The 15094-nt window shown below is 40.1% G+C and overlaps 1 protein-coding gene and 1 long non-coding RNA gene across 7 annotated transcripts in view; one reads left to right on the top strand and one right to left on the bottom strand.

The window, feature by feature from the left end:
- Nucleotides 1–14065, top strand: part of AIG1 (androgen induced 1) — a 252199-nt gene extending 238134 nt beyond the window's left edge. For 2 of the 6 annotated variants that reach the window (XM_021072467.2, XM_021072446.2), the window contains 3 exons: nucleotides 6362–6525; nucleotides 7140–7157; nucleotides 13366–14065. In XM_021072467.2, coding sequence (XP_020928126.1) covers nucleotides 6362–6525; nucleotides 7140–7157; nucleotides 13366–13393 — 210 coding nt within the window. In that variant the 3' untranslated portion in view covers nucleotides 13394–14065. Of the gene's footprint in view, nucleotides 1–6361; nucleotides 6526–7139; nucleotides 7199–13365 lie in introns of all 6 variants that reach the window. The other 4 variants (XM_021072459.2, XM_021072454.2, XM_021072473.2 and 1 more) reach the window with 2 other exon arrangements.
- The window catches only part of LOC110256604 (uncharacterized), a 138558-nt gene that overhangs the window by 43482 nt on the left and 79982 nt on the right, over nucleotides 1–15094 (bottom strand). The gene's annotated exons all lie outside the window — the stretch shown is intronic.

Genomic DNA, 15094 nt, shown 5'->3' with positions numbered 1-15094 from the left:
TCTTTCTCTGTCCAGCTTATTACGCTAGGTATAATACCTTCCAGATCCATCTCTGTTGTTGCAAATGACAAAATTTCATTATTTTTTTTTTCTTCTTTTAGCAGCCACACCGAAGCATGTGGAAGTTCCTGGGCTAGGGGTTGAGTTGGAGCTGCAGCCGCAGGCCTATACCACAGCTCACAGCAATGCCTGATCCTTTAACTCACTGAGTGAGGCCAGGGATTGAACCCACATCCTCATGGATATTTGTTGTTTCTTAACCTGCTGAGCCATGACAAGAACTCCCCAAAATTTCATTCTTTTTATGCCTGAGTAATATGCCATTATATATATATGTGCCACATCTTCTTTATCCATTCTATCTATTGATGGACACTTAGGATGCTTCCCTATCTCTGCTATTGTAAATAATACCTATGAACATTGGGTTACATATATCTTTTATTTATTTTTATTTTGTTTTATTTTTTGTATTTTTAGGGCCACAGCTGTGGCTTATGGAGGTTCCTAGGCTAGGGGTCAAATAGGAGCTATAGCCACTGGCCTATGCACAGCCACAGCCATGCCAATTCCAAGCCACATCTGTGACCTACACCACAGCTTATAGCAGCACCGGGTCTTTAATCCACTAAGCAAGCCAGGGATCAAACCTGCGTCCTTATGGATGCTAGTCAGATTCGTTTCCACTCAGCCACGATGGGAATTCCTGGGCTACATATATCTTTTAGAATTAATGTTTACATTTTCATCAGGTACATAGCCAAGAGTGGGATTGCTGAATCATATGGTAGTTCTGTTTTTAATTTTTTGTGGGATCTTCATACTGTTTTTAGTCGTGGCTGCACCAACTTACTTTCCTACCAATGGTACACAAGGGCTCCCTTTTCTCCACATCCTCACCAACATTTGTTATTTGTGGTCTTTTTGACCATAGCCATTCTGACAGGTGGGAGGTGATAGCTCATTATGGTTTTGGCTTGCATTTCCCTGATGATTAATGACACTGAGCATCCTTTCATGTGTCTGTTGGCCACCATTCAAAAAACTATTTTAACTAGGGGCCAGCAAATTATAGACAATAGGCTAAATCCAGCCCACCCACCACCTATTTTTTACTTTTTGTATATTTTATGACCCACACATTAAGAATGGTTTTTATATTTTTAATGATTGGGAAAAAAATCTAAAGAAGACGAATATTTCATGGCATATGAAAATTACATGAAACTCAAATTCCAATGTCTATAAAAGTTTTATTGGAACATGAACATGCTCACTTGTTTACATACAGTCAACAGCTGCCTTTACACTGAAGTGGTAGCGCAGAGGGTTGTGACAGAGACAGTGTGGCCTGCAAAACTAAGAATAGTTACTATCTGATTCTTTATAGGAAAGGTTTTCTGACAAAGGACCTAAAGATTTAGGGTAGGAGAGTGAGACTTTTTAAATTACTTTTTAAGTCATTGGCAAAGGAGCCCTGTGGAAACTGGGGGAAATGGGGATAAGAAGAATGTTCCAGACACGGGAACAAATACAGTGCTTCATGTGCTCAAGGAATAGCAAGGAGCCAGTGTAGCCAATGGATCGAGCAAGAGGAGACGAATGGGAGCAAAGTCAGTGGAGTCTCAATAAACAGATATTGTTGTTTTTGATGTGCGGGGAGCCGAGAAAGTGCAGGGACTCAAAACAAGGACCTTACCTGATGGCAAAAAAAACTTGAAGGCAGGTTCCTAACCAAGGAAAGGAGCTCACCTGAATGGTACAAGCCGAAGGTGGGCTTCTGGTCAGGATGAAAGCTCACCTGAACGGTGCATGCCCAAGGTGGGCCTCTGGTCAGGATGAAAGCCTGCCTGCATGGTACAAGCCAAGGGCAGGCCTCAGGTTACACAGCTCTCATTTTGATGTTGATGGGGAAGAACTGGGGCTTTCCTGGGAAAACAATTTCCATGTTTGCGCTGGAGAACATGGATTGTTTCTCAGGTGACTAGTCTTTCCTGTTGTTTTGCTATTCAGTTTTCCTCAGTCTTTCCTGATCATTTGCTTATTATTCTTATTTCCCATTCTTATTTTCCTGTGGTGACTTGTGATTTAACAAAATTACAACAATAATATAGTAAGAATTTCATCCTGAAGGACTTTCCCCTATTTAAATCCAACTTAGTTAAAACATAGTGTTTATCTATTAACTAGTTATATAGTAAACTTTAGAGTTAGGATTTTAATGAGGTTCATAAAAGTTAGACATATATTATCCAAAAAACCTAGCTGTGAGTTTTGTCTTTGATTTTAAAAGCTTTTAAGTGATAGCTAGTTTAGTTAAGTTGGTTTATATTTACTTACACTACCTCCCTGCCATAACGCTTTGAAGATAAGCACCAGTCTACAAACAAGGTTTGTAAATGCCAAATTCTTGTGTCTATGGCCTCTTCAAAGTACTCACTAAGTTTAGTTAAGATAGAAGTCTTAAAACAGGATGCATAGCTGCTATACCATGTAATAGTTAACCAATGTACTTTTAACACTGTAGTGTAATCTGTAGTGAAAAACTGTCTATATAATCAACCACTGTTGCCAATAAAGTTTGAGCAGTCCAGTGCCCTGAAAGAAGAGACAAAGAGGCTGTCTCCGATGCAAAAGCTGACGTCCGTCCCTCTTCTTCGGGAAAGTGTACACTCCCTGGCCGCCGGAGCTGGCCTCCGGCATTGATGTTCCTTTATTCAATTAGCAATTCAACGAGTGATTTTTGAGTGCATCCTATGTGTCACACATTTACAAGGGACACAGATTCTAGCAATGAACTTCATAGCTAAAAGTTCCTGTGCTCACTGGATAGATAATCAACAGACAAGTAAAAATAAATGGCTAGGAGAAAACTAAAGGGAAGGACAGTGGTGAGTTTCGGGGTGGTAATTTTTAGATATAGTAGCTTGAGAAGACTTAAGATGGAAGGTGGTATTTGGGTAAAAACTCAAAAGACATAAAGGAGCCCTGTGGAAACTGGGGAAAATGGGGGTAAGAAGAATGTTCCAGACACAGGAACAAATACAGTGCTTCATGTGCTCAAGGAATACCAAGGAGCCAGTGTGGCCAATGGATCGAGCAAGAGGAGACGAATGGGAGCAAAGTCAGAGAAGTGCCCAGCAAGCTTAGGCAGGGCCTTGAAGAACCACCCAGGGACTCTTTCTTTTACTCTATGTGAGACACAAAAGATACTTAAGCAAAGTAGTGGCAGGCCCTGACTTCAGTCCAGATCAACCTAGATGGTCCATTGAGAAGAGGCTACAGAATAAACTGTAGCAAGGAGGAAAGTAGAGTCAGGAAGCAACTGCACTGGTGCCAGTGAGGGCTGGTGATGACTTGAGTCCAGGCGGTAGTGGTGGCAATGGTGAGAGATAGATATTTAAGGTATATTTGGAAAATAGAGCCCGTAGGACCTAAGGATGGATTGGATGTGGGTTTTGAAAAAAAGTCAAAACTGGCCCCACATTTTCTACCTCAAGCTACTACTAGGGTAATGTAGTAGTCATTGATTTGAGAAGTGAAGGCTATGGGAGACATGTGTTGGCTTTTGGATGATGGAAGGAGGGGACAGATGTACAAGAATGATGACATCATGGAAGTGTTAGCTTGGAGATGCATTCTCCAAGGGGAGATGTACAGTGTGCAATTAGGTATATATAGAACTGTGGAGATCAGGAGACGTCAAGGCTGGATTTATGAATTTAGGAGTCCTCTAGAGATAGAGGGGATGTGGGTATGGCTGTTACATCTATTCAGTAGTATAAGATGATTCCATACAAAGCAAAAGTGCATTACAAATGACATCCGAGGAATAGAGGCCTGATATCAGACATTATCAAAAGCTACTCAGGAAAGTTTCATTCCAAGTAGAATGCCAGGAACAAGTATAAAAATATAATGAGGCATTCATAATTAGAATTGCTCCTAATTTGCCTCGTTGAGGAAACTGTTTACAGTGAGTGGGATTATAATTTTATACATTGGTTTGCAAAATCAATCACAGCTCTATTACAATTACATTTTGGAGAGAATGTATTATCGCCATAGAAATTAGTAAGTCATTTGATGGGTTCACAACACCTCCTTACACTAAGACAAGATTAGGAAAATAAAACCACCTCTAACATATGGACAAACAAAATATGATGCATCAGAATCCCTGTTGACTCTCACAAATGCTTCATCTTTAAAAAAAACAAACAAAACAAACAAAAAAACAAAAACCTTGACTAGCTTGGCTTCCTCTTTTGGTAAAAATCTTTTAGTTTGGACAGTTATTCAAGCTGAACTGGTTAGGGGCCTCCAAGGCAGGGTTTCTCAATCTTTCTTCCATTATTGACTCTCTCCACCAAGGATGCTTTTTAGGTATTTTTTCCTCTAATTTCCACCCATGAAATTGTTTCATTGTGGTAAGATATGCACAGCATAACATAATATATATCATTTTAACCATTTGTAAGTGTACAATTCAGTGTCCTTGGCTACATTCATAATGTTATCTAATCATCACCACTATCTATACCCAAAATATTATCATTATCATCACTTAAACTCTATACCCATTACATAATTTCTCTATTCTTCACACCCCCCAGCCCCTGGCAATCTTTATTATACTTTCAGTCTCTATGAATTTGTTTATACTAGTATCTTATATAAATGGAATTATATAATATTTGTCCTTCTGTGTCTGGCTTATTTCACTTAGAAAAATGTTTTTAAGACTCATCCATGTTGTAGCATATACAAAAATTTCATTCCCCTTTATGGCTGAATAATATTACATTGTATGTGCAGACAACATTTTGTTCATCCATTTATCTGTTGATGGACACGAGGTGTTTCCACCTTTCGGTCATTGTGAATAATGCTGTTATGAACACTGGTGTGCAAATACCTGTTTGTATCTCTACTTTCAGTTCTTTTAGTTACAAACCTAGGAGTGGAATTGCTGGGCCCATGGAACTTTAATATCACAGATAAACTGAATATCTCTTTATGTTTTTTATATATGTGTACATATATTTATACTTTAAACTATATATGCTTACATTTTATATATACTATATGTGTGTATGTGTGTAGTGTGTATGTATACATACTTTATACTCAAAAAGAGTAAGATTTCACCACCACCCTCCCAGACTCAATTTTTACTTCCTCAAGTGGTAGGGGTCAGTGATATTACCCTCACTGAGCCTAAGGTCAAGGCAGGTTTCTTGCCTTAGATGAAGTTTATATATTGGTAATATAGACACAGATAAACTCCTTAGAGAGGAGTGAAGCCATGGATGATAAGGAAGATGACCCCAAAACACAAAAATGTTTAAAGTCATCTTTATTCCCCATGCAATGAAGTTATCCGTATTTTATTTAGTCTTCAAAATTGCCAACAATGGATAAAGTAATGAGCCCAAGAATGTTTTGGAAAAGAGTTCTCAGCAGTTGTGTCAGGACCAAACCAGTGAAGCAAATAGTCTAGGGGAACTTTTGAAAACGGTGGAGATTAGTGAAGTATTCCCACTGAGCCCAAAATATCTCTACAACACAAATAGAATAATTACAAGCAAGGGTTATGTAAAACATGGCGGGGGAAGATAAAGAAACAAAAAGTGATCCAAAGATCAGGCTGTGGGAAGCCAGGTGTCAGCGAGGTTACTAGATGGTTCTGTCAGCATATGGGATACATATTGGTTCCTAGCTGGAAGGCAGCTTGGCAACAGCCTGGAATATTCTCACCTAGGTTTCATGATATGTGGTTGCCTAATGCTGTGTTGTTTCATTACATAAAGAAGGAATTAGGAAGATTGTGTAACAGTATTTGGAAAAACAACAGTTTAAGTACCTGACGAGACCCTTCAGTGTCAAGAGAGACAGGAAGAGAATGAGAAACTGCCAGAGTGGAGGAGACTGAAGAGACAGGACTGCTAAATACGATGTGGGATCCTGGACCAGATAAAGGACACCAGTGGGAAAACTGAGAAATTCCAAATAAAGTCTGCAGTTCCATAAGTAGTATTGCCAATGTTAATTGCTCCATTTTAGTACTTGTACCATGGTTAGACAGGATGTTAAGATGCAGAGTAAAGGGCGTACTGGAACTCTTGGTACCATATTTGCAATTCTCCTGAGAGTCTAAAATTGTTTTAGAATAAAAAACAAAAGAAAACAAACAAACAACATCAAAGTTTCTGGTAGCTGCTGAGTGTCAGAAGCAGACTGCGACTGGCATTGCTGAAGAATGTTTGGAGTAAGGGGTCTGTATTTAGTAAGAGCAGCAGCTTTGAAATCTGACATGAGAATAACTTCTGTCTCTGTCTCCCTTCCAATTCCACTGCAGGGTGTGTTGGGTGCATCATGTAACTGGGATGTGGGTGTACCCTTTCCTGGAACACATTGGCCCAGGAGCCAGAATCCTCTTCTTTGGGTCTACAACCATCCTAATGAACTTTTTGTACCTGCTGGGAGAAGTTCTGAACAGCTATATCTGGGACACACAGAGAAGTAAGTATTGTTTAGGGGAGCATAAAACAAAGGAATTGCTGTCTAAAAGAGTGTGTGCAGAGAAAGAAGGAAAATTCCACTGTAGCACAGGATCTCTTATAAAGTGTCATTTTTATAACTATAATATTAATTTAAGGGCTGCTGGCAGTTACCTGAAAGGTTTATTACTCACTTTGTCATATTAGCTAGTAAAACATGCAAATCTAAGAGAAAAGAAGCATGTCTATAAAATTTTATAGGGAGAAATGTAGTGTTAACCAAAAAAAAAATTTTTTTTTTAGGATGCTTACTCTAACAAAATATTGCCTTAGGTAAAGGGACCCCTGATTAAATAGATAAATTGTTCAATGTAACCAGTCTCATTAGAAGTCATCCAGACCTTTGTGTGTCATCCTTTGTGTGGGTGCAGTAGCTTCTGAGAGGTCCTGGCACCATTCTGCTAGAACTCTAAGTAGCACAGAATGCCTCTCTGGCAACTGTGATTCACCTAGTGGTGGTCACAGTCAAATCTTGAAGGTGGCAAAGAGGTAGGGGCAGTAAAGGGTGATACTTCATTGCTACAAAAACTCTCTTAACCTATGATTCGATTTCTTTTTTGTTTCTATTTATGGCAGAGCCTCCATCTGGGCAAGGCACGTAATCATACCCACGCTGTGCAAAACCTGTCCAAAGTGTATGTAAGATAACATAAAAATGGGAAAGTGGAGAAAGCAACAGCACAGATATGTAGTGATTTGAGCCCTGCATGAGAATACATCCAAAGACAAGATGGTTTGAGGATTTTAGAGAGCTCTGGGCTTCGCCTCCGATACAGTCACCACACTGTAGATGCCACCAGTAAATGGTCTCTGCTCCATAGACATTAAGCACCCTGTTCTGTGCCAGACACTATGCCAGGAAATTGATCTAATCAGACAAATAAAACACAGTTGTTGCATGTTACTGAATTGGACTTTTTTGTGTGTATATCTTCTAAGGTTGTATATGTCAAGGTGTTAACCAGTGTTAAATGGCCCAGAGAAATTTGAAAGTTTCCTTTCTCAGCAGCTGGCTGGATTTTCAGCAGTGGTCTATTAGAAAAAGTGTCAAATATTTTTATTCAGTTCAGGCCACAGCTTGGGGGACTAAAAATTAATCTTTGAATCATTTTCCTCTCTGTTCAATGGGAATCATCATCTTTATTAGTTAACTTATAAAAAGCCTTTAGTTAACTTACAAAAATATTTTGAGAAAAAATATAAACTTTTATCAGCTTCTTGGGAGAAAGACTATATTTAATCAAATGTGTCTAATATACATTATTCAGGAAGTTCTTTTGACACCCTGTTTCCCCCCTGATTAGCTTGATTCAGACCTACATTTGGCCATTGTTCTACAACTACCAAGAGAAAATGACTTAGAAACCAAGAGAGGAGTTCCCTGGTGGCTCAGCAGGTATTGTCACTGCTGTGGCTCTGCTTTTGCTGTGGTGCAGATTCAATCCCTGACCTGGGAATGTTGAATGCCTCAGACAAAGCCAAAAGCAAAAAAACCAAGAGAGAAGAAAGCTAGATTAATAGACTACTACATTTTAGCAACTTTCTTGAGTTCCAAGTTAAAAACTAATAGTGAAGCTAAGGTTTTTGGGTTTTTTTTTGTCTTTTTGCCATTTCTTGGGCCGCTCCCACGGCATATGGAGGTTCCCAGGCTAGGGGTCTAATCGGAGCTGTAGCTGCCAGCCTATGCCAGAGCCACAGCAACACAGGATCCGAGCTGCGTCTGTAACCTACACCACAGCTCATGGCAACGCCGGATCCTTAACCCACTGAGCAAGGGCAGGGATTGAACCTGCAACCTCATGGTTCCTAGTCGGATTCGTTAACCACTGCACCATGACGGGAACTCCTGTTTTTTTTTTTTTTTTTTTTTTTTTTAATGATCTGTCCAATTAATTGGTGCCATCCTCTTGAGTAATGTGAATTAAGGTTAATATTTTGTTAACTCATTTAAGATGTAGATACTAATTTTATTTACACGGAACCATCTAGTTAATTCCTCAGAGGCAGATGTTTTGTGTAAAGTGGGCATCTTTTTTGTTTATGATAAGGATTGCAAACTCATGGCCTCCTCCAAATTTCACCTGCTAGAAAGTTTTGTTTGACCTATACAGGATTTTTGGTTTTGAACCAATATTTTAAAATTCAGAGATTTCACATAAAGTCCAGATATCTTAGCTAATCAAGTATCTTAAGCTCTGGCAACACCAAGCCCACTGTTATTTTCCGGCAAAAAGGAATTAGAATTGAGCATCAGTTGCCTCCTTTAAATGGCTCTAAAATTTTCCCTAGTTCTCCTCACCTGGCCACTTTGCTCCCTGACAGTAGCTGCCTGGCTCTATAGGTAACTGAGTTTGAAAGTGTTGATTAAAAGCAGGTGTGTGTGTGTGCGTGTGTGTGTGTGTGTGTGTGTGTGTGTGTGTGTTAAAAGGAGTTAAATACAATCAAATACAGTATTACAATCTTGAGTACCTTTCCTACACCCCAAACAAAATCCCCCAAAGAGCAGGAATACCACATTTGAGTCCCCTTCCCTAGATCCATCCCTATGGATTTTTAATGGCTCAGCTTCCTCCCCTTGGTTATATTGGCTTCAAATTAAAAAAAAAAAAAAAAAAACACATTATTATAGAATCTTAGAATTGAAAATTAGATTAGAAATCATCAAAACCAACCTCTTTTTTTTTTTTTCCCACTAAGAGGGAGTTGAGACCTAGAAATAAGTGACCTGCCAAAACAGGTGGTTGCAGAGCCAACACCTTCTGACTAGTATTCAATCCAGTATTATTTCTGGTGAACCATTGGAACATCACTTCAGAAACCCAGACATATGAGAGCTCAGAAACTTCACTAAGAATCATGGATCTAGCTCATTAAAAAAAAAACAGAATAGATCAACCTGGTATGATCTATGAACAAAAAAGCCCCTAAAATAAGCTAAGTTAACAATGAAGCTTTTGCTCCTTTTAAATGAAGTTAACTCAAGGTAGCTTTGTGGCTGTTATGCTGGCTTGCAAGGGCAGCTATAGTAAAGGACTACTAACTAATCAGCTTAAACAACAGAAATCTAATGTCCCACATCCCTGGAGGCCAGAGGGTCTTGGCAGGAATGTTTCCTTCTTTTTGTTTGTTTGTTTTTTTTTGTTTTTTTTTTTTTTTTTGTCTTTTTTGTTGTTGTTGCTGTTGTTGTTGCTATTTCTTGGGCCACTCCCGCGGCATATGGAGGTTCCCAGGCTAGGGGTTGAATCAGAGCTGTAGCCACTGGCCTACGCCAGAGCCACAGCAACTCGGGATCCGAGCCGCGTCTGCAACCTACACCACAGCTCACGGCAACGCCGGATCGTTAACCCACTGAGCAAGGGCAGGGACCGAACCCGCAACCTCATGGCTCCCAGTCGGATTCGTTAACCACTGCGCCACGACGGGAACTCCAGGAATGGTTCCTTCTAAGGACTGTGAGAGAAGGATCTGTTCCGGGATTCTCTCCTTGACTTGCAGATGGCTGTCTTCATGTTCACATGGCATTCTCCCCTGTATGTGAGGCTGTCTCCACATTTCCTCTTTTTATAAAACATCAGCCGTATTTGATTAGAGAAACCCTGATGACTTCATTTTAACTTGGGAAAGACCCCACCCCCAAACACAATCACATTCCGAGGTATGAGTGGTTAGGTTTGGGGAGACCAGTTCAGCTATAATCTACCTTCTGCCCACCCCCTCAAAAGTTCATGTCCTTCCATCACACAAAATACATAGCCAGCAACCCACAAAGTATTTCCAGCATCAACTCTTAAATCTAAAATCTCATCTTAAATATCATCTACCTCAGGTATGGGTAAGACTCGGATATGATTCATCCTAAACCAAAATTGCTCTCCAGTTGTGAACCTGTGACGCCAGACAGAAGTATATCTACTTCCACAACACAGTGGTGGAACAGGCATAACATATGCATCCCCTTTCCAAAAAGGGGAATCACAGGGAAGGTGGCGGGGGAGGGAGGCAGGGGTGCAGTCACAGTCATAACCAAGTTTGAAAGCTAGCAGGGCAAATTCCATTCAAGTTTAAGACATGAGAATAGTCCTTTTTGGCTGAATGCTATAACCTCAGGCCTCACCAGGAGAGGGGGTATGGCCTGCCATCTCAGCACTGGGCAGCAGCCTTCTGGAGCTAAGGAGGAGCCAGCCCCAGAACCACCTGCAGAGTCATTCTTCCTTCATTTCATCCTGTCCCTTTCAGTCCAGGCTGGCAGTGTTTCTACTGGTACAAAATTTTCCCATGATCCTCAGGTGAGAGGATCCCCGACAGGTCCTTCCTGGTTTCTGCGGAGACGGTTAATTGGATCCATGAGACACATGCCTGATCTCTTTAGCAAATGATTGTCCAGACACACCCTTGGCCTTAGCTCTCACATTCTGAAGTCCTAAGCATTAGGACTTCAACCTCTGAATTTGAGGGGGACATAATTCATCCCCTAACAGCTGAAATAGTCTGTGTTTAAGCTAAAAATTTATTCCAACTCCAGTATGCCAAACTGTTGTAACCAGTCTTACTAAAGTCAAGCTTTATATGACCAGAAATGAAAGTGGCCCAAAGTGAAAGGTTGGGGTAAGAGAAGAGAAAACAAGCAAAAGAGGAAAAAGAAGAGGAGGGAGGTCCTGTTGTGGCTCAGCAGGTTAAGAATCTGACTAGTATCCATGAGGATGCAGGTTCAGCCCCTGGGTTAAGGCTCTGGTGTTGCCATGGGCTATGGTGTAGGTCACAGACACGGCTCAGATCTGGCATTGCTGTGGCTGGGGTGTAGGAACTTCCATATGCCTCAGGTGCAGCCAATAAAAAAAAGGCAAAAAAATTTTTTTTTTTTTTTTTTTAAAAGGAGAAGAGATTGGCGCCAGGTCCATGTGACAGAAACCACCACCTTTCTTCTCCCCCAACTTTCCAACAAACTCACACACATCAGCCGCAGGCCCCCAGGGCCCCAGCGCTGCCCTCTGATTGGGCCCCTCTCCCGGTGGAATCACATGACTGAGTCTCTCAGGGTCAATCAGCTCTTCCTCTACATTCCTGAAAGAACATCCTGCCTTAGCTTTGTGACAGGTTTCTTTCTTCTAGTTGTGTGGAAATTATACCTCTGGTTCTTCCAAATATTATTTACAGCTGTCTAATTTTTTCCCTCCACCTCAAAGCTGCCAAACTAAAGTAGGTGGGGAGCCATTTTCCCTTCTGGGTCGGTGAACACCCCCTGGTCTCCACCCCCACTTTTGAAGATTCCACTCTTACTGCCAGCTCAACTCATCCGCAGGAGAACACTTAGGAAGAAAGAGACTTTAAAGAGAAAAGCAAGCAGTTATTAGCTTCTCCACAGGAGAGGGAATATGGGACAGAGCTGGGACCCAAGTCATGTGTGCTATTTGAACAGAATCCGTGTTGTGTTTTTCTGCCTTTGCCTTGGTTACCCAACAACTAAGCCATCTCCTGCCTTCTCCCCCTCAACCCTATTCCTCCTCCCTTCAAACGTCCTTACTCTTTAATTTGAAGTTTTCCCTAATAGGATTTCCGAGAAGTACTTTGGAAAAAGTGTTACAGATCTCTGCCAGTTCTTTAGTCATGAAAACCAAACCTAAAAGACTGTCCAAGGACACCTGTTCTGAGCATGTTACCCGCATTCCACTGCTACCGCCCCGACCACACAAAACCCACATGCTAGGAGCTGGCAAAAGGGGCAGCAAGGGGGTCTCCTATTTTAAGCCATATTGTGATGATCCTCCATGTTTTGTTCTACTGCTTTTCCACTAGTTCAGTCTTCTCTGTGTTCACTGTTTATTCATTTATTCCATACAGACTAATTGAGCTCCTACTATGAGACAGACACTCTGTTAGGTGCTGGGAATATAATCAGGAACAAAATAGTTAAGAGCTCTGTCCTCAGAGAACTTGTAACTTATAAAAGAATACTAACAAAACCTGCCAGGCAGTATTTGGGGTTTTTACAGCAAAAAGGCTCTGAAAATTTGGTTTTAGGACAAAAGTATTTAAGTAGAAGCAAAAAAAACAAAACAAAACAAACAAACAAAAAGAAGTGGGGAGCTTTTCCCAGATTTAACTTTAATTTAGGAGAATGACTTAAACACTTTCATCTCCAGGGAAATGAAACATCATTAACTATTCACTACAGACAACAGGCAGCGGTCTTACCAGTCTGGTACATATGAGTCTCTCAGGAAGAAAAACAGTTCTACCGGCTTTGGGTTGAAGAGAGGGAGAACTTGAGTTTAATTACATGTGGGTCTGGAAATAAATAGTTCTTGTGGCTAGTAAGCTCTCTCTGAGTCTTAAAAAAAAAAAAAAAAAAAAAACACAAAGATTTGATATTTGAAAACCCAGAGTCCTTGCCTTAGGAAGGGACACAAATCAAATAAAAATAAATAAAGTCCCTTTGAAACTCATCAGCTCCACATCTCCTGTTGATGGATGCTGGTTACAAAGCAGTCTGGTTGGGATTTCTGTGCAAACTCAATGAGTCAAGAACTGACTTGCGTCCTTCACTCCCAGAGGCTGTTAGAGTTGGGTGTGTCTCCGAGATGTTCTATCCTGATTTGGGGGGAAGGGTGGGGAGAGAGGTCACTGAGGAAGTTTCTGGAGAAAGTTGTAAATGACTTTCCCTCTTAGCTAGGAGAAAAGGGATGGGTGTGGAGGGTGGGTGGGGAGAAGTGTAGAGAGATGAGAGTTCTCTCAAAGCAGCTTTGGCAAACCTGCTCCCAGTTTAATCTGATGTTCAAATGAAGTATTTTGCCTGTATTTCTAGGTATGGAAGAAGAGAAAGAGAAACCTAAATTGGAATGAGATCCAAGTCTAAATGGAAGAGCAGGATGGAGCCGCCATTGAAGACTCTTTACCCCCTGGGCCTTGGTAGTTCAGGAGAGGAAGCTTCAAAGAAAGCAATGGAATCCGCCTCCATCTCCCTGCCCCAGGGGAGGTAGGGGAGGGACACCTTTTATAGAGAAATACGTAAGAGAATAGAATACAGATAGTCCCGAAATAACTTGCCCTCAATTGTGTTCTAAGGAATTCTTTTCAAATTCATTATTGATAATAACATTTTTTTCTTTTTTTCTTTTGGCTTCTTCCAGTTTTCAAAGCAAAAACTGGTCGTTTGATTTTTGCAATTATAATCCTATTTAATCAAGAAAAGCTAAAGTCCTGTGGTGTTTCTTGTTGAGAAATACGTGAAAACGAAAGGGACATTTGTGAAGTATGGCATTCGAGTATTTATTTAGTCCTACAAGTAGCTGGAATAATGAACCTGGGCCACAGGGTGAGCCTGGAGGAAACAGGATGGATGTCCCCTATTGCAATAATGTCACAGTTGCCTCAAATAGGCAAAATTAGTAATAAGTGTATTGATTTAGTCAAATCCCTGAGTGTATTTGGATCTCATGATTTAATCTTGTGAAAATTCCTAGATGCAAGCAAACTAAATCTAATAAAAGCCAAGCAACCCCTAACCTGATGTCTGTATGGTGCCTCGCAAAACCTAACACTGGTGTTCCTTTCTTTTTTGTTTCTATTACCTGTTGAAAGTGGTCTTATTGAGCCTGGTTCTTGTATTTTTTTTTATTTAAAAAATATGTGTCTTTTTGATAAACTCAAAAAGAATAATTATGTTGGGAAAAAAGCTAGCTTATAAAGTCTTTGACTATAATTATTTTTAAATAATACTAATGCCAAATAGGTGGTAAAAAATACATAAAAATAAATTAGAGAAATATAAGGAAAGAGTGTTTAAAAATAAAAACAGAAGAGTTCCTGACGTGGCTCAGAGGAAACAAATCTGACTAGCATCCATGAGGATGCAGGTTCTATCTGTGGCCTCACTCAGTGGGTTAAGGATCCGGTGTTGCCGTGAGCTGTGGTGTGGGTCAAAGACTCAGCTCCGATCTGGCATTGCTATGGCTTTGGAGTAGGCCAGCAGCTACAGCTCCAATTAGACCCCTCGCCTGGGAACCTCCATATGCCTCGGGTGCAGCCTAAAAAGACCAAAAAAAACCAAAACAAAACAAAACAAAAACAGAAATTAAAGCAGAAAAAAAATTGATAAATTAATAGTGTCTCATCTATACAAATAGCATTGAAATATGCAAACTACTGATATGTTAACTGAAAAGAAACACAAAATACTTAGCACATAAGCACCAATATGAGCAAATTTTTAATTATAAAAATATTTTTATAGTTCCATGGCAACAAATTCTTAGAACTCAATGAAAAGTGCAATTTTCAAGGAAAATGGGTTCAATAAGAATTAGAAAATTGTAATCAACTAATGTTCATAGAAGAGGTTTTTTTACTGTTCAATTAACTATTTCCAAAAATGGAGTTGTGTCCAGGGTATTTTATGAGCAAGTTCTTGAAAACTTTCAAGTAATAATTCTCATGTTTATTAAATTGTTCCAAGATTACAGAATGATGAAACACTTCCCAAATTATTTTTCAAAATTAATAAAACCTTCAAAACAAAGCCAACATAGCAAAAA

The sequence above is a fragment of the Sus scrofa genome, chromosome 1 (genome assembly GCF_054392235.1).
Source record: "Sus scrofa isolate SSC_HxYL_T2T_F1_AM1 chromosome 1, Sscrofa_HxYL_maternal_Yorkshire_Landrace_v2.0, whole genome shotgun sequence".
In the NCBI taxonomy this organism is placed as follows: Eukaryota; Metazoa; Chordata; class Mammalia; order Artiodactyla; family Suidae; genus Sus; species Sus scrofa.
Note: the sequence above shows the minus strand (reverse complement) of the source record. Positions and strands in the feature narration are given on the sequence as shown.